The sequence below is a fragment of the Mirounga leonina genome, unplaced genomic scaffold, assembly GCF_011800145.1.
Source record: "Mirounga leonina isolate KUSES-001 unplaced genomic scaffold, KU_Mleo_1.0 Mir_454, whole genome shotgun sequence".
Lineage (NCBI taxonomy): Eukaryota > Metazoa > Chordata > Mammalia > Carnivora > Phocidae > Mirounga > Mirounga leonina.
In genome coordinates this window covers 18,268,200-18,287,116 of record NW_023270763.1, presented here as the reverse complement: position 1 = coordinate 18,287,116, position 18,917 = coordinate 18,268,200, and the positions used below count along the sequence as shown (strand labels likewise).

At 45.3% G+C, this 18,917-nt stretch overlaps 2 protein-coding genes across 4 annotated transcripts in view; one reads left to right on the top strand and one right to left on the bottom strand.

Annotated features, from left to right (window-relative positions):
* GTF3C1 (general transcription factor IIIC subunit 1) overlaps nucleotides 1-1,512 on the bottom strand; it is a 70,549-nt gene extending 69,037 nt beyond the window's left edge. Inside the window, exon 1 of the mRNA XM_034989015.1 lies at nucleotides 1,254-1,512. Coding sequence (XP_034844906.1) covers nucleotides 1,254-1,474 — 221 coding nt within the window. The 5' untranslated portion in view covers nucleotides 1,475-1,512. The remainder of the gene's footprint in view (nucleotides 1-1,253) is intronic.
* Nucleotides 1,513-1,628: 116 nt separating this feature from the next.
* Nucleotides 1,629-18,917, top strand: part of KATNIP (katanin interacting protein) — a 184,418-nt gene continuing 167,129 nt past the window's right edge. For 2 of the 3 annotated variants that reach the window (XM_034989016.1, XM_034989017.1), the window contains exon 1: nucleotides 1,629-1,760. In XM_034989016.1, coding sequence (XP_034844907.1) covers nucleotides 1,754-1,760 — 7 coding nt within the window. In that variant the 5' untranslated portion in view covers nucleotides 1,629-1,753. The remainder of the gene's footprint in view (nucleotides 1,761-18,917) is intronic. The other variant, XM_034989018.1, reaches the window with a different exon arrangement.

The window sequence follows — 18,917 nt, the reverse complement described above, 5'->3', positions numbered from 1 at the left end:
AACTTCACAGTTTGCCCTCAGTCTGACCCTCCTTTGGGTGCGGTGGGGGGAGGGGGGAACTTCCAACTGTTCTTTTGGTAAAGGATAAACTCTTGATGTGGGTTAAAAGACCAGTGATTACCTCTTCAGTCTAATCTCGTTAAGGACAGAGAAGATTCTGTACCCCAAACTTAAAGGATTCAAATTCTGGGTTCTGCTCTTGCTAGTTGATAACCTTGAACAAGTCGCTTATCCTCTCTGTGCCCGAATTTCCTCTTCGGGAAAATGGGGGTCATAATACCCACCTCCTAAGGTTATTGTAAAAATTAACTTGCTATATGTCAGGATCTTAGCAAGTCCCAGCTCACAATACACATATGTAAGTGCCAACTATTATTCCCCATTCCCCATCTCCCAATCCTACACTTCAACCAAACTTAACTTACTTCTCTTCCTTGAGGCATTCACATTTGCTATTCTCTCTCCAGAATACTCTGCCAACTGGTCACCTAAATCCAATCTTTAAGTCTTGTTTTAGACAATATTACCTCTGGGAACTTCTCTCAATTCGGCATAACAGCACAGACTATAGGGACAGACTGCCTGGGTTCAAATCAACACTCGGTCACTTATAATCTCTGTAACGTTGGACAGGTTACTTAATCTACGACTCAAGCTTCTTCTTCTGCAAAATGGGGAAAATAACAGCACCTATTGCTGAGGATCAAGTGAGTTCACTCTCCTGAAACTGCCAGAACAGGAGCTTATAATACAGTACCAGGCCAAAAATAAGCACTCAATAAATGCTAGCCGCTGTTGTTATTATTACTACTGCTAAACTCGCTGTTCTGCAGATCTCTAGTTGCCTTAGGCTCTCTAGCCCAGCACTGAATGAATGCCCCACAAAGGGCGGCTAAATTCAACGGTCTCCAGTCTTGATCTAAACTGACTTCCTATCCACCACGAAAGAGGAGTACTCTGAAGCTTGAAGAATACCGCCCCCCCGCCAGTCCTGCTCACCACCACCCGAGCACCTACACGGACCGAATGGGACATCATTAGACGACCCCAAACTCCATCAGACGTCCGAGCTCTGCCAGGCCCGAGGGACCCCCAGCCACCCTTACACCGCGCCCCCCATCGGACTCGCGGTCCTCCCCCGGCGCCACTCCTTTCCCCCGCCCCCTCCCATCAGAACCTGGGCCCCTCCCAGCGCCATCGGACGCCGGGCTCTGCGCCCGCCCGCCCGCCCGCCTCAGGGCCAGGCCGCTGACCGGTCCTGGAGCTGGAGGTCGGGTCGCTCCCGAGGCTCTTCATAGAAGCTGATGCCCGGGTGAGTGGCAAGGGCCCGCCAGAGGAACTCCTGCGTGTAGGGCTCCAAAGGCAGCGGGAAGGGAGGCACTCGCGTCTCCAGACGGCTCCACAGCGCGGGCAGACACAGGCCATCAAGCCCCTCCAGGGCCACCTCGTCCAACAACGACTCCAGCGCGTCCATTGCTACTTCTGTTTGCAGCTCCCCGGGCGCCTGCGCACCAGGACACTAAGGGCCCTCCAGCGCGCCTGCGCACAACGATTGGCAGCCCTGGGAGGTGGGTTGGACCTAGAGATAGGAGGAGGAGTTCCAGAGCTCCGGCGTGACGTCACGACCTTTGGGGGCGGGATCAGCCCGCGGGACTCCACCGCCATTGGTCCGGAACCCCGCAGTAACCAGGGGAACTGCAAACACTGTAGGGGCCGCTTCCGGTTCGAGCACCCGGAACCGCCGCCTCTAGGGATGGACGGTGAGTGTCCGTGGGCCCCTCCGGGCGGTCGGGCAGTTATTCTCCCATCTCTCCCTCGGCTCCCTCGGACAGAATCCTAGGCAAGAGAGCCCTGGGCCGCCACTGACTGACCCAGGGTGGTCTCTGGTCGGAGGGAAAGGGAGACCTAGTCGTCCGGGATGGGAAGAAGAGGCTGGGGGGGAGTGGTCAGTGGTTTGGCCACTGTGCAGAGCTGTGTTGGTGTAGGAACCCGGTACAGGCCGGGGGCTCAGAAGAGGTTCGGAGTGGAAAGGAGAGGTAGAAGTCTGAAGGGGGATCTTGTGTGTCTTCCTCGGGTGCGGAACTGTGAAATCTGGGAGTTGGTATGGGGGTATGCGTCATCCTGGGGAGTGCGGTCGTCAGCTACTGGGCAAACGGAGTTGGTAAAGTGGGTGGACCAAGTCGAGGGCATACTCTTTTTCCTGAGCTTTGATGTTAATAGTACTGTTCAGTGCCAGGAACTCTGTAAGACTGTCAGGTAACACCTCGTTAAGCTTCATAACAGCCCTTTGAGGTCAGTGGTGTTACCCTGTTTTGCAAATGAAGAAACTGAGGCTCAAAGAAGTTAAGTTAACTTGCCCCAAATCAAACAGCCAGCAAGTGGCAGAGTAAGAAACCCAGACACTCTGTCTCTGGAGCTGAATTATAGAGCTTTGAGATTTGGAACGGATTTCAGAGGCCCTTCATTCCAGACGTTGCAAATGGCGGTATCTGCAGAGGCAAATCTGGTGGGCTGGATTGGGCTGTGACTGAAAATCAATTCCCTTTTTGAAAGGAAAGCTTCTCGCTCAGTTCCAACCAATTATTTTCCTGGGGCACTTCTCTAAATACCATGACAGCCAATCAGTCTGAGGGCCAGATGGCCAGATGCCGCCTATGGGCCACTATTTTGGGGTCCCTGATTAGAATCATGGAATTGACCATTCAAAACAATCTAAAAATAGGCTACTCTAATCTCATTTTGAAGGTAGGAAGACTAATGTCTAGACAGACTGTTAGGATCTGTGCTAGAATCCAGATCATTGTTCTCATTTCACCACCATCCCTTACTTCTGGGAATGTGTTCCTTGTACCCGCTTAATGCAGTGTGGGGAAAAATTTTTTTTAATTGAACAGTCTGATAAGTACTTAAAAGACGTCTTTGCCCTTTGTACTTCAGAGGTACTATAAAATGTCATTTGCAGTTTGCCTTGTGGAAAGATCAATGTAACATTGCTACAGAACAACAGTTCTCAAATATTTTTGATCTCAGGACAGACACCTTTATGCTCTTACCTCAAAAGAGCTTTATGTATCGTAGATCTATGATATTTACCGTATCAGGAATTAAAGCTTAGAAAATCCTAAAACATTTATTTATCAGTTACTTAAAAATAACAGTAAATTTGGGGCGCCTGGGTGGCTTACTTGGTTAAGCATCCAGATCTTGGTTTCGTCTCAGGTCATGATCTCATGGGTTGTGAGATTGAGCCCCACGTTGGGCTCCACACTCAGCAGGGAGTCTGCTTAAGATTTTCTCCCTCTGTCCCTTCCCATGCTCACATGTGCTCTCTCTCTCAATAAAATAAATCTTAAAAAAATAACAGTAAACCCATTACTTTTGAATATAACTAATAATTTTAATGAAAAATAGCTATGCCCCCCGTCCAAAAAAACTAGTAGGAAGAGTAGCGTTATTTTACATGGTCTTAAATCTCTTCAATGTCTGGCTTGATAGGAAATAGTTAGACTCTCATTTCTGCTTCAGCAACCAAATTGTTGTGTCTTTTGGCTAATGTATATGCAGAAAGTCTGGCCTCACAGATTTTAATGGTAGACATTCTTTTTTGATACTACACCAAAACTTAGCAAGTGGTAGTTTCTTGAAGGGTATGTACTGTGTGTGCCATCTGAAACCAGATTGGTGAACTTTTGTACTCTGTTACATTAAAATCCACTGGTTTATCTTGCCCTTTTTTCAGATATTTTACCCATGTATGATTTTAGTACATTAGGCATTGGTCATTTGGAAAATGTTGGCTTACTGTGTTATGCAGATCTTCCACATGTTGACATTTCAAATTCCGTTATGTAATATCAAGTGGAATGTCATTATACAATATCAAGAAAATCCCATTTGTTAATATCACCACCTATCTCATTTTTTTAGAAAAAGTTTAAGCTGCTAAACTCACCAAAGTAGTAGAAACAAGTTTTCATTTGGGCAACAAACACTATCAGTTGTTTCCTTGAAAGGACTGACTCACTTTTTTTTTACATATTTGAGAAAATGTCTGTGAAACACCCAAGTCTGAATAACTATAGTTTGTTAGTTATGCATTCAAGTAAAAATGGCATTCTGTACGTATGTGGCTAGTTCAGCTGGTAACTCAAACAAGCACACGAGTGTTTTCTTTGGCTCGTAGCAGAAGTGCTTGATGTGCACTTCCCATTTTGTCACACAGAATATTAAAAAGATGTGTACTCCTGAGATGAAATTGAATAAAATTAATTTTTAAAATTTCATAAGGATATTCTTAGGTGAAAGTGATTTTGTTGTTTTGTTTTATCGTGAATACATGGCAATAAAGAATATAATGATTACTAGGACAGTTTGGTGCTGCTGCCTTGTAGCAACTCAGGCCACAAGAAGTTTTACCTACTGTTGCTTTCCCATCATCAGTGCAAATATCAACACGGTGAAGATGTCTTAGAATTGTGATGAAAATAGTTTTGTCCTTGTGAACCCCTCTTCCTCCCAGGGTGTGGGGAAAACATTTGAGAAACATCGCTATAGACCATTTTCTTTCTTTCTTTTTTTTTTGGAAGATTTTATTTATTTATTTGAGAGAGAGAGTGAGCAAGAGAGAGAGCACACACACAAGCAGGGGCAGAGGGAGAGAGAGAAGCAGACTTCCCACTGAGCAGGGAGCCTGATGTGGGGCTCCATCCCAGGACCCTGGGATCAGGACCTGAGCCGAAGGCAGATGCCCAACCGACTGAGCCACCCAGGTGCCCCTAGACCATTTTCAAGAAGTCAGCTCTGTCATCATCTCGCTCACCCCTGGAGCATTATCATGGCCCAGTCAAGGCACCTGTTAATTTTCAGATTGGTTACAAAAAGGAAAAACTTGTTCTCTTTAAGAAAGCATTTGCCCTGTGGCGCCTGGGTGGCTCAGATGGTTAGGCATCTGCCTTCGGCTCAGGTCATGATCCCAGGGTCCTGGATTGAGCCCCGCTTCAGGCTCCTGGCTCGGCAGGGAGTCTGCTTCTCTCTCTCTCCCTCTGCCTCTCCCCCTGCTCATGCTGTCTCTCCCTGTATCTCGTGTCTCAAATGAATAAATAAAATCTTAAAAAAGAAAGAAAGAAAGCATTTGCCCTAAGATTAGATTTAGCATTCAAAGGATCCCTTTTCCATTACAGTTTTTAAAACTGAAAACTAAAAATTTACACAACAGTTTTATAGGCATATACCTGTTGGGTAAAGTGAAGCATACCATGATAAATTTTAAGTCTAGCCAACTAGATAAGCCAAGCCTGGCCTTATTGAAAAAATATTTACTTCCCAAACTTACAAAGCCTAAGTATCTACCAAGTATCCCCAAATTGGACTGTAATTTGGTTGATTCTGCATGTCCAAATCACTGTGGTTTTTCACAACATTTTTCCTGGCCCATTGGTTTTGATTTGGAGCATGTTTTATCTGGCTCTGCAATGCGGCGTGATATAATGTTGATATATTTGGGAGGCTATATACTGGTGGATTCACATCTCAACTGTGTCCTCTGACCTCTCTGAGCCTCAGTTTTCCTGTCAATAAAATCGAGCTGATAAGGCTTACTTTGTTTTGTCTGGTAATCCACTGGTGAATTCAACGAGACTATGCATGAACGCACTTAACACCAAGTCTGGCATATAAAAAGTGCTTCGACGTGGTAGCTAATGCTGTTATTATCTGCAAATGGGCAGACTTCAGCTGGCAGAAGGAGGAGGAGGGAATCTGATGAAGCTCTCTAGCAAATAATAATCTCTGTAATTAGCTCACTGTTTGTTTATAAGAAAAGCCAACGTGACATTTTTTATTTACCTGAATGTGAACTAGCAACTTGTGAGTCTTCTGCTATGAAGTGTTCACCTTTATGTTAAAGTCACATTTCCTCCAGTGCTTTTAAAATATGAGATGGTTCAAGAAAAAAAAATATTTCTACTCAGTTTTCAAGGAACATAATAATTAGACAAAAGTTCAACACATCAATGTAATTAGAAAGGATTTTAAAGCTGTTCGTTTGCTTTTGCTCTCCCCAGAGCAAATATTCAACATTTCCCCCGCTTATCTTGTTCATTTGCTTAGTACACTTTCTCAAAGAATTAATAATGCCAAGATGAAATTTAGCCTAGCTTGTCTAAATAATCCCAAACTGCAAAATAGGTGACAGTTGAATTAGTAAGGTTTTGTTGAAAGTACGCTGTCGGCATGTCTGGTCTCTTCTGTTCTGGTACAGTGTTCACCTGGGCTCCCAGTGATTTGTCGATTTCTCCTACTACTTAAAATAAACTAAGCCCAAGATGATGTAAAATAAAATAAAGCAAGCATTCAGCCGGCAAAATAAATGTGTGGTCCATGGAGTCTCTATGTCTGTTCTGTCTTCCTTCCTTCTTCACGCCCATCCTTGAATCTGTTTCATTTCTTTTCCTCTTGTATTTCTCAGTATTCATCCCAACCTGTGATTTTTAGCTTACAGAAAGTTGACACACTATGTGTTGCTTATTCTTCCTTGGGAAATTCATTTAGTAACTCCACATTTCAGTGCCTTCCGTGTGCTAGAACCCAGAGATATCAAGATGAGTAAGACTGGATCCAGGTGAAGGGTAGATGGGAGTTTATTGTATTCTTCTTTTTTTCCCCCCCCTTTTAAAGTAGGCTCCATGCCCAGCATGGAGCCCAACATGGGGCTTGAACTGACGACCCTGAGATCAAGACCTGAGCTGAGATCAAGAGTCGGATGCTTAACCGACTGAGCCACCCAGGCGCCCTTCCTTGCATTACCTTAAAACTTTCTTTAAGTTAATTTTTTTGAACATAGAAGTTAAAAATTTTTTCACCTTAAAAAAAAAAAAAATTGCGACATAGCAAATTTGAAAATGAGTTCTTTATATCAGAGGTTACAAATTGGGGGCCTCTGGATGAATCAGCCCACAATCATGTTGCCTTGGCCCATAATGTTTTATTTTTTTCAATTTTTGAACGACTTGTCAACATTGAAAAATTGAGGGATTTCTCATAAATATCTGATTGTGGTATTTTCTTAACAAAAATCAATAAAGTCTATTAACACCAAATCAGAATTGTGCACAGCAACAGCTTCCTCATAGCTGGAGCTAAATGGAGACCACCCCTTAGCAGGAAGGTGCACTTTCCAGGATGCCACAACACCTACCTGACTGGCCCCCCCCTCATTGCATGTGTTCCCTGCCTGGGCCCCAGAGGCATCTGAAGTTACCATCCTGCTCTTGTACTCACTTGGACAATTTTGGAAATCCCTATGGGTTACTATTGCGTGGCACAGTGTACTATATATGTTTGTTCTCTTCGTTTTAATCTGAAAGAAAAAAAAGAAGGGGGACCTATTCTCTGCCCTGAAGAACTTCATAGTCTGGTGAGAAAGCCAGTCATCAACAGCTAACTATAATCCAACAGGGGAGTCCCTAGAAGATAGCATTCGTAAAGGTCTTCCCCTTTCTCAAAGCAATGTGGCTCCCTGCCTGCTTTTGTAAATAAAGATTTATTGGAACACAGCTATGTCCATTTGCATATAAATGCATGCAGTCCATGGCTATTTTCATGCTTCAGTGGCAAAGTTGACTAGTTGTGGCAGAGACCATATGGTCCATAAAGCCAAAACTCTTTACCATCTGGCCCTTCCCTGGAAAAGTTTGCTGACTCCTGCCATAGAGGATCCAGTTGAGTTTTTTTTTTTTTAAGATTTTATTTATTTATTTATTTTATTATTTATTTGTTTATTTTTTTGACAGAGAGAGAGAGCACAAGCAGGGAGAGCAGCAGAGGGAGGGGAAGAAGCAGGCTCCCTGGGAGCCTGATGCAGGGCTCGATCCCAGGACCCTGGCAGATGCTTAACCATCTGAGCCACCCAGGCACCCCTCCAGTTTGATTCTTTTTTTTTTTTAAGATTTTATTTATTTATTTGAGACAGAGAGAATGAGAGAGAGAGAGCACATGAGAGGGGGGAGGGTCAGAGGGAGAAGCAGACTCCCTGCCGAGCAGGGAGCCCGATGCGGGACTCGATCCCGGGACTCCAGGATCATGACCTGAGCCGAAGGCAGTCGCTTAACCAACTGAGCCACCCAGGCACCCCTCCAGTTTGATTCTTGAGACAGCACCATATGATACTCACTGTCATTGGGCCCATTTATACCCCGCAGCTAGCAGGTAGCAGAGCTAGGACTCAGCCAAATAAAGTATACGCTCTAGACTTTGTATATGTCTAGAGTATGTCATCAAAGACCTGTCTCAAACTTGTCCCCGTTGGTGTGTGGCCAGGTTGTTACACTTGGGAAGTGAGTCTGTGGGCAAGGCCTACCCCTTAGGCTGGTTGAAGAACAAACACAGTTTAAAAGGCACAGCCCTTGCCTACCTCCTTGGCTCCCTTGGGATCTGACCCCTTGGCTGCTCTTCTGTTTCCAAGTAGGAGAGGGCTTACAAGGAGCAACATGGTTAGTTGGGAGGAGGAGCTTGGTGCTGTTTACAGCACACTTTATGTAAGAATAAGGAAGTATCCATTGTCCTCAGTGGCACCAGACTCACTGCTGTTTGCCCCATGGATTTGAACAGCTTGACCCTTATAACTTTAGCAGTTGCCCCATGGACACAGAACCTTAAATCAGAGAATTTTCCTGGGGAAGCCGTGTGCCTCCCTTCCCCTATCCCTTGGTTGGTCTGCTGGTCTCCAGTCTCATGTTTAGATACCCACCCCGCCTCATGTCCAGAGGTATTATAGTGGGCTGAACTGGGTCCATTGATGTGTTTTTCTGTATTTAAAAATAGTGATTTCTCATAAAAACCTGGATTTTTCAGTCTCTCCATGGAAGGGTGCTTTGGCCCTGCTGGGCCTGCATTTCCACAAAGCCCCGGTCCTCCAGCACTGAATGTTGGTCCCCCTTGAACTTGAACATGTGATGACAGTTTGACCTCTTCTGGCCAGTGACACCGGTCATCAAATGCCTTTTTCTTGCATTGAGAATATTAGCCTAAGCCTCTAGGCATCTGAAATTTCAACCACTGCCCAAGCCATCTTGGGAAGTTGGCCATTTCTTGTGCACACCATATTCTTTCCCATCTCCCTGCCTTCCCCTTGCTGTGTTCCCTGCCAGCTGTCACCTGCAAGTCACCTCCACACCATGGATTACAGTGACTGATACCACCTGCAGAATTAACTCCTCCCACATGGTGGATCCCATGGCCCCCTCGTGTACCCTGCTGTATCACAGGTATTGGGCTCCATGCCTTTCCTCTTCCTTGAGGATAGAGACCCACTCTCGTTCTTTTGTATACCCAGCACTTGGCCCAAGGACTGGCACAGGGAGATGTACATGAGTGTTTGCTGGGCTGACATTGTAACCAGGAAAGAGATAAACTGATTTGTCCCTTAAGTGAATTGCTGGCTGATCTCCATAAAACAGGCAGGGAAAAAGCCCTTGCAGCCAAGCCTACAGAACAAGCTTCCAGAGATCTAGCTGGTTCCTCTTTCGCTAATGAGAAAAGTATGATCCCCCCAGACATTGTCCTTTGGAGTAGTTCAGGTGAGTCCTAATAACATGCCTTCACCTAGCTACCTTTACTATACCCCCAGCCCCTGTTGTGATCCTGTTCTCCCTCTACTTTTCAGTTAGTGTTCCTGTCCTCCCATTTTCTTTCCCAGCAAGGTCACCATCACTCCCACCTCCTGCCTCATTTTTGACTCTGATGCTACCTTGACCACCCTTAGCTGATGGATTCTCTGGGGACAGTCCCTGACTTAACATGTCATTGGAGGATATAACATGTCATTGGTGAATGCAGCAATGGAAGGAAGTTGGACCACCACAGATGCCTGGTCATCAATCCATGCAGGGACCACCACGGTCTTATAAACTCTGAGTGACTTTGCATGCAGTGTGTGTGTGTGTGTGTGTATGTGTGTATGCACGTGCACATGCATGTGCACGTGTGATCTCTCTCAAGACTCCCAAACTATTTTGGGGGTGCTTGGGTGGCTCAGTTGGTTAGGTGTCCAACTCTTGGTTTGGGCTCATGTCATGATCTTAGCGTCCTGAGATCAAGCCCCACGTTGGCTTGGCGCTCAACACAGAGTCTGCTTGTCCCTCTCCCTCCCCTTCTGCTCCTCCCCCAACTCACTCAAGCACTCTCTCTCTCTCTCTCTCAAATAAATAAATAAATAAATAAATAAAATCTTCAAAAAAAAGAATCCCAGGGGCAACCTGAGTGGCTCAGTCTGTTAAGCGTCTGCTTCAGCTCGGGTCATGATCCCAGGGTTCTGGGATTGAGCCCCACATCGTCCTCTCTGCTCAGCAGGTTGCCTGCTTCTCCCTCTCCCTCTGTATGCAGCTCTGCCTACTTGTGCGCTCTCTGTCAAATAAATAAATCTTAAAAAAAAAAAAGGATCCCAAACTATTTAGATACCGTTTTATGAACCTACCTAAAATCAAAGAGAGTGAGTTCCGGAAGAGACTTAATAAATCTAGTCCAGAGAACTTGATAGATTTGTGAACTCTAAGGATCCTATGCAAGAATACAAGTTTAGAAGCCTGCAGGGGGCGCCTGGGTGGCTCAGTCTGTTGGGTGTTGGCCTTTGGCTTGGGTCATGATCCCAGGGTCCTGAGATTGAGCTCCACATTGGGCTCTTTGCTCAATGGGGAATCTGCTTCTCCCGCTCCCTGTCACTCCCACTGCTTGTGTGCTCTCTCTGTCAAATAAATAGATAAAAGCTTAAAAAAAAAAAAAAAAAAAAAAAGAAGCCTTTTGGGACCAGGCAGGTAATATAAGTGTCCAGGGTCTATTTCATTATGCTGCTTTATGTCAGATTCTTTCAACACCTATATGCACTTTGCATACCTGGGAATATTCCTCAATTTCTTTTATTATTATTATTATTTTATTTTTTTAATCAGAGAGACAGAGAATGAGCACAAGCAGGGGGAGTGGCAGGCAGAGGGAGAAGCAGGCTCCCCGCTGAGCAAGGAGCCTGATGCAGGACTCGATCCCAGGACCTTAGGATCAAGACCTGAGCTGAAGGCAGCCGGTTAACCGGCTGAGCCACCCAGGTGTCCCTATTCCTCAATTTCTTAAAGAATTCAGTTGTCTACTAATTCCTTGAAGTATGTGGCTTCCTCCATCCCTCCATCATCTGTATAATAGAGATAATAGTTGTCCCACCCCCTGGAGTTATTGTGAAAATTAAAAGCATTCATGGAAGCAAAGCTCTTAGATCAGGACCTGGCATATAATAAGTACGTATGTGTTCGCTGCAGTTAGGATGATGACAATAATGATTCTCACTTTTGCTGGAAATGTGGACACAAGGACCTTCACTTTCATCTTTACTATAGGGGAAAACCTATCAGACCTGCTGATAAATGGCAACTTGGACTGGACCTCAGAGGCAGGGAGACAGCCAGCCAGCGGGGGAACCAGAGGACACCAGGCCATCTGTCGGCCCACTGTCCTCAGCTTCAGACAACTGTTGCCAGGCAGGAATGCAAGCCCTGTGTTGACAGATCTTTCGGTTTTTCAAAATAATCTGGAACTCAGGATTTTAAAATGTGATATCTCCCAAGCTGTAAATGTTGGCTGAAAAAGAATTTTTTTTTCTTTTTTCTTTTTAAACATTATGGAGACCCAACAAATATCTGTGGGCTGGATTCAGCCAGTGAGTAACTTCCGATCTGGTCTGACCGCTGTCATTTATCAGATGTTGGGGCTGTGGCCTGGGGAGTTAACGTGCCTACAGAGGTGGGAGAACAGGCCCAGATCCATTTCTATCCAGTGCCCCGCCCCCCTCCAACCTCCTAATGAGCCCTTGTAGTGGGAAGTCCCGTCTCTTGCCTGATTTGAGATGGAGATTTTATTTTAAGCCTGCAAACGGCAACCCTGAAAAACCAGGGCAGAGGATTAGACTTGCTCTCCTGCTCTCCCTGTCTTCGAGTTGGTGCTCACGAGGTGAGCCTTCCTCATCTGGGGAGGAGAGGAAGAAGCAGAGCTTGTAGACACCTACCCAGGGGGCTTCAGTTCTGAGGCCGCATGACCTCCGGGGGGGGGGGGGGGTTCGTTCCTTCATCTCTCAGTGCCTGTACTCTGAAATTATAAAATGGAGATTAATAGTAGGACTTCCTCATAATGCTGCTATGAGAATCAAATGAATCCATCTATTTAAAGCCTTTAAAATGGTGCCCAGCACTTAATAGGCTCTCAGTAAAAATTAGCTGTCAGAGGAAGGAACGTATCTTTTTCTTTAGGATTCCAGGGGAGCTCATGCATCATTTCCTGTGTTTTCCAGGACTACTTGGCAGCTCATTGTGGGGGGAAGGGAGGAGTGGAATGCAAATACTCAAAAGACACTTTAATTTGGATACATACACACAAGTTCGCATAGATTCACAAGCGCAGTGTCCCCACTTGTAGTCAATGGGGGCCTGGGTTGGCCTGTGTAGTTGGAATGAGTTTGGGAACTTGTATGATGGATACAGAGGTCGACCAAAGTACATTTTAGCCTGGGAAGCATGCTGTCACATAAGCCACTGATTAGATTACAGAAGTGTGGCATTTTCTTATCTTTACTGTTTCAAATGAAAAAAAAAATCAATATTTTCCAATTATCTCCAGTGGTGTATTAAACTCACTTTGTCATATTTCATTTCACCATCTGAGAAAAAGCAGGGGGATAGGGTCAGGAAAATACATTGTGAGAGAAGATGAAGTCTTTATAGTAGTTCATACTCATGCCTCCTGTCCTCCCAGCATTGTCCATTCAAAATTTTGGTCATTCATTCATTCATTCATTCACAGATTCCAGATATGTCTACTGATGTCCATTCCATTCCAGGCACTGTTCCAGGTATGGGAAATTCAGTGATAAAAAAAAGCCAAACAGTGGCCATATTGGGAGGGGATGGGGGAGACAGACCACAACCACACTAACAAGAAAAAGATCAGAGAGGGGCTGTGCAGAGGATAAAAAGTAGGGAGGATGGTGGACTAGTCCTCTCTGAGGAAGGGAAGTCCCTTCCGGCTGAGATCTGATTGATAAGAAGGAGCCAACAGGAGAGGACCATGAGAGCAAAGGACCCGGAGAAGGAAGGAATCGTGAATCCAAGGAGCTGAGGAAAGACTGGCGGGCTGCAGGGGTGGGTGGTGTGGGTGTGAGCATGTGCCAGCAGAGAGAGAACCATGCAGAGGGAAACGCACTGGAGGGTCAAGCAGGCAAGGGATACAGTCTCATTTTTAGTTGGCTACCATGGGAAAAGCCCAGCAATAACGGAGGCAGGAGTCCAACCAGGTGGCTCTGCAATGATCATGGGCCTCACAGAGGGGTGATGGGGAGGAAGGGACAGATTCGGGATATGTTTGGGAACCAGAGTCCAACAGAACTCACTAAGATCCATGAACATATAGTCAGCCATTTGTGGGGGAGTGAACTACTTACTGCTAAGCACCTACTATGTGCAGGGCACCGTTCTAAGCATTTCACATGTACCATCTTAACGCTGACAATAGACCGAAATGGAATCGCACTGTCAGGGGTTCCAAACAGGTACTGAGAAGCTGAGCCAGACAGGCTGACCCACAGCCTACCCTCTCTGCCACTGCACAGCATTGTCCCCAGGCTCTCATGTAATTATGAAGGCCGCCAAAGAATGCATGGCTAAGCATTTTTAGAAGTGCACAAGCAAATGCGTGTAACAGTGTGCAGGTTATAAACAACCATTTCTGGCTGGCAGCTGCTGTTGGGTTTGGAAAGGAAAAGAGGAGCTTAGCATGACTTGTTTATCTCAGGTAATTTGGCAGTCAAGTGGGCCCCGGGAATTTGAGTTACACAGAAAATGCAAAGGAAGACTGACAGGGTTATTGTTTCGGGCTTTCAGAAGAGAGAGTGTGACTTAAAGTCCCCAGAACCAGCCTGGAGGTGCACATGGGGAATTTGAAGGAATCGGAAAGTGTGTCGCAGAGCCCCTGTTTACCTGTCTTCCAAACAGTCACGCTTTTTGTCTAACAGATTTCTGTTATTATGATGAGATTTCCTTAAAGAGCTCTCCCCGCTCCCCTGCAAAAATGGTCCATGGCATCGAGGTAAATAATGGGAGATTCTCCAGCCTTCTGCCTCATTACCTATTAGGTTAGAATCTAGAAGCCTGCTTTGTTGGATCTATATAGAGCTTTAAAAAATTTTTTTTAGTTACTTGTCAATATTTAAAACTTAGAAACTTTCTCCTAATACTGGACTTCTCTGGAAAAATCCGATCTGATGAGACTGGGCCCACATTCCTGCTCGGAAACTGGCAGCTGGAGCCTTATAGTGATTCCCCGGGGCCACCTGAGTGGCTCAGTTGGTTAAGCGTCCATCTTGGTTTTGGCTGGGGTCATGTTCTCGGGGTCGTGAGATCAAGCCCCACTTCTGGCTCTGTGCTGGGTGTGGAGCCTGCTTAAGATTCTCTCTCTCTCTCCCTCTGCCTCTGCCCCCCAGCTCTGGCGCACTCTCTCTGTCTCTCAACAAACAGAACGATAACAACAAAACCAAATAGCGATTCCCCTTGGGCTGGGCAGGTGCTCCCCAGGCTGCTCTGTCCCCACCCTGCCACCTTACTCTGCCACAGGTGTCTTTGCAAAGGCTGTAGGGGGGTGTCCAGGAAGCTGGGATGGGGCTAAAGGCCTGTGGGGGTGGGGTAGTACAGACAGTGGGGTTGTGGTGTTCCCATTCCTGGACTTGACACGAGGGGGTGCTGGCAGGCAGCAGGGAAGTGAACACTGGGTTAGCAGCCAGACTGACTGTGAACCCAGTTCTTCCCCTTCCCTGCTCTGACCTTGGGCAGGTTACTTCTCTGAGCCACATGGCTTTGTTGTTGTGCATGACAGGGGGGCCCGAGAGCTGTCACCTGGGGAAGAAGCTGTCAGGGTAGGTGCTCAGTAAGCACGAGGAAACCACGATTTCCAGACAGCCCGTCTGCACAGGTCCCAGTTTTCCTTTCCTTGCTCTTCCTTCCTTTTTCCTTTTTCCTTTCTCGTCTTGTCTGGCCATTTCATAAAAACTTTGCCCTTAAATAAAGGAGCAGGTTGCCAATAGCGAATTGGCTTAGCCTGGAAACCATTGTTCCAATTTCCAGAAACCCTATTTTGTCATCATTTCATTCTTCTCTCTCACGCATTACAATCGATCTCTTAAAAGAAAACAGTTTGTGCTCCTAAGATACCGTGTTGTCTTTCCGGCAAGCTTTGGGGTGCTAAGGTTCCCAGAGGCTACTCCATTTCCCTCCAGCAGACTACCCCTTCTTGGATTCCCTGATGGGAACAGTCTACAGCATTTCCCATTGTATTTTTTTTTAAATTTGAATCTGCCTTTTGGCCATTTAATATTTTAAGTTTCTTTTCATTTTTTCAAAAGGAGATAGGTCCAGATACATCATTCAAAAATAAAAACATATAGAAAGGAACAGTGATTTGTTGTCCTTGTACACGTAGCTCTGGGTGGTTCTTTATACAAATAGAACCAACGTGAGTATTTATTCTTATTTTCCTTTTTGTTGGAGAAAAGATTGCATAGTACATACACTTTCTGCCTGTTGATTTTTTTCAAGTAACGTGATTATCTTATATATAAGGAGCTCACCTATTCTTTTTTCCAGCTTCACAGTATTCTGTACCATTGTGTGGATTTGCTGTATTTACTCAACCAGTCCCTACTGATAGACTTATGGGTCATTTGCAACATTTGCTATTGCAGGTTTTGATACAGGGAATACCTTTGTACATGCGTGTCCTCTTTGTGGAGGTAATTCTTTGTGGTGGATCCTTGGAAGTATTATTCCTAGCCCAAAAGGAAAATGCACTTGTGCTTTTGAGGATATTGTCAAAATACCTTCGAAAGGGACCATGTTGTTCTCCACTCCCCCCCCCCCCCCCCCGCCAGTGCTGGCTTCCTAGCTCTTGGCAACACTGTGTTGTCAAACCTCGCATTTTTGGCAGTCCGATTAGTGAGATTAAGTGGTATTTCAGTGGGATATTTGTCATTTAAATTAAATTCCATAGATATTTAAAATGAGAGCAACATAAGTCCTATTTGGACAATGGAAGAAATAAGCTCATTTTTGTAACCTCATGGCGGTACCATCACCCCAGTGGAGAGAAACAAGTTCTTTGTTCAAAGCTCCTTTGTGGTGGGGAGGTCCCTACATGGGCCCTCTCTGCCTGCAAGATTTCCACTGGATTTATTCTCTAAAGCCCAACCCTTCCTGTCAAGGCTGAGCATTTCACCTGAGTAGATGGGAATGAGTGTCTAATGCTAAGCCTGCCTTACCATTTTTGGCATCTTACGGCATTTACCCGGCTGGCTGGCAACGCCGTCTTCTTTGTTCATTGGGAAATCATTTTCATCTAACCCCCTTACTAATTGCTCTAGGAACCCAAAGTACATTATGAAGCTGCATCACAGAAAGAATTGCTTACATCAGACTCCCTCCCCGGTCTATTCTTGTGTTCTGTACTTGTCTTTAATGCCCTGACTGAGGAGCAGTGTGGTCCGGTGGTTAGGAGTGCAGGCTCCCGAGCCAGACTGCTCAGATGCAGATCAAGGCTCCTCAACTCACTAGCTGGGTAATTTGGGGCAAGCCTCCTAACCTCTTTGGGTCTCAGTGACCGCATCTGACAAGCAGGATAGTATTTCTTGGGTAGCTGAGAGGAGTAAATGGGTTGATTCATGGACTTAGCCTGGAGCTCAGTGCCTGGCACAGAGTAAACCTGACTTAAGGTGAGCTCACATGGTAGTAACAATGATTAATATGATTGTGATGGTGAGGATGTTAGTGACGATAGTCATTAAGAACAGCCTGTCACGGGCGCCTGGGTGGCTCAGTTGGTTAAGTGACTGCCTTCGGCTCAGGTCATGATCCTGGAGTCCCTGGATCAAGTCCCACATCGGGCTCCCTGCTCGGCAGGGAGTCTGCTTCTCCCTCTGACCCTCCCCCCTCTCATGTGCTCTCTCTCATTCTCTCTTTCTAAAAAAAAAAAAAAAAATATAAAAAAAAAAAAAAAAAAAAAAAAAAAAAAGAACAGCCTGTCACTTACAAGCTACATTTTTGTGACCTCGAAAAAGCAGCTCATTCATCCCCTCAAAGTTTGTTTCTCATTTCTTCCTTGGTTGGTACCAAGGGGATAGTACTGTCCATCTAGAGCAAGGGTCAGCAGACTACAGCCTGGGAGCGAACCCCAGCCTGCCGCCTGTGTTTGTGAATAAAGTTTTATTGGAACACAGCAGTACCCATTTGTTTACATACAGTCTAGCACTGCTCTCGCACCACAATGGCAGAGTCGAGTAGTTGCACCAGAGACTTTATGATTTTATGAACTTACGGCCTGTACGGTAAAAAATATTTACTCTCAGGGGCACCTGGGTGGCTCAGTCGGTTAAGTGTCTGCCTTTGGCTCAGGTCATGATTTCAGGGTCCTGGGATCCAGCCCCGCATCGGGCTCTCCGCTCAGCGGCGAGTCTTCTCCTCCGTCTCCCTCTGTGATCTCTCTTGCTTTCACTCTCTCTCCAATAAATAAATAAAATCTTTAAAAAAAAAATAAAAAAAAAATATTTACTCCCTGGCCCTTTCCAGGACAAGTTTATTGACCCCTGCCCCACAGCAGTGGTTGTGAGGATGCAGGAGATCAAGCCTGTGCATTGATCATGGCACAGAGTAGGTGTCCAGTTCAGTGGAGCTGTGTCCCCCAAACTTTAACATTCATGAACTTGGTGCCCGGTTCTCACCCTCCCCCCTCCCACTCTCCTTCTACCCTATAGGAAAAACAGAGGGAGTAATTACCATGTGAATAATTTAGTTAGAAATACTGCAAAACGATATTATGCATATGTATTTTTATCATGTACCGTACATGTCTATATGCACCAAATATTTCACACGTGCAGTAGACTACAGCAATGGATAGAAAAGGCTGTGTCCTGTGGACTGTACTTCACAGGAGGCTTAGGCTCTTTTAAGGGTCATTCTGATGCTGATTTTCCCTTGCCTGGTGGTTTCAGAAGCTGACATCCAAGGAAGACGCACCTCCCTTCTGAATGGTAGCTCTGAATATTATGAGCTGCATCTAGAGCAAAGTAAAACCAAAGTGTCAGAATCTTCTAACCATCAAAAATGAATCGAAAGCGTGGATAAAATCTCTGATGTCCTAAGTGGGAGAATATATGCATTCATGTCTTTTTCGTTTTTGTTTTTTTTTTCCTGTTTCCCAGGCACACGTCTGTTTTATAATGTGAGTTACACATGTATCATTTACATTTGGCCTTATTTATCGTCTCAGGGCTGAAACTGACAGGTCACCTTGCAAAATGCAGGGGAACACCCCCTCAATTTTGCAAGCATCATCTATTGATATTAGTGTCACCATCTTCCACCTCCCTCCCTGAGTGTCGTGAGAATACAACGAGATATAAGTAAGAAGATACTTAGAGATGCTGAGTGCAGTAGACAGGTCCAGTGTAATCTCGTTCTTTCTGTCCTTGGCAAGAAGGAGCAGCCTCCACGTGGAGCTGCCCAGAGGAGAGAGGGGCTCAGTGGTGTGAGGACGGGGCGTTAGATTACAAGTGTACATAATTAGAGCGAATTATCTTCATTGGAAAATAAGCAAATTATTTTCCAATTTAATGAATAAGCAGCTTCTAATGAACTCCAGTAGAGAGATTTGCTTTCAAATTTCAGTAGTTAAGTTCTGTGTTCTTTATATTAATGTGTTGCTTTTATGGCCCACCTTAATGTTTTTCTTACTGTTCTCTGTTGGTGGAACAGAATTTTAGAGATGAAAAGCAACCCCAGAGGTGATTCAGCCTCTCATTTAAAATTAAAAAAAAAAAAAAGGGAAGAAAATATGGCCCA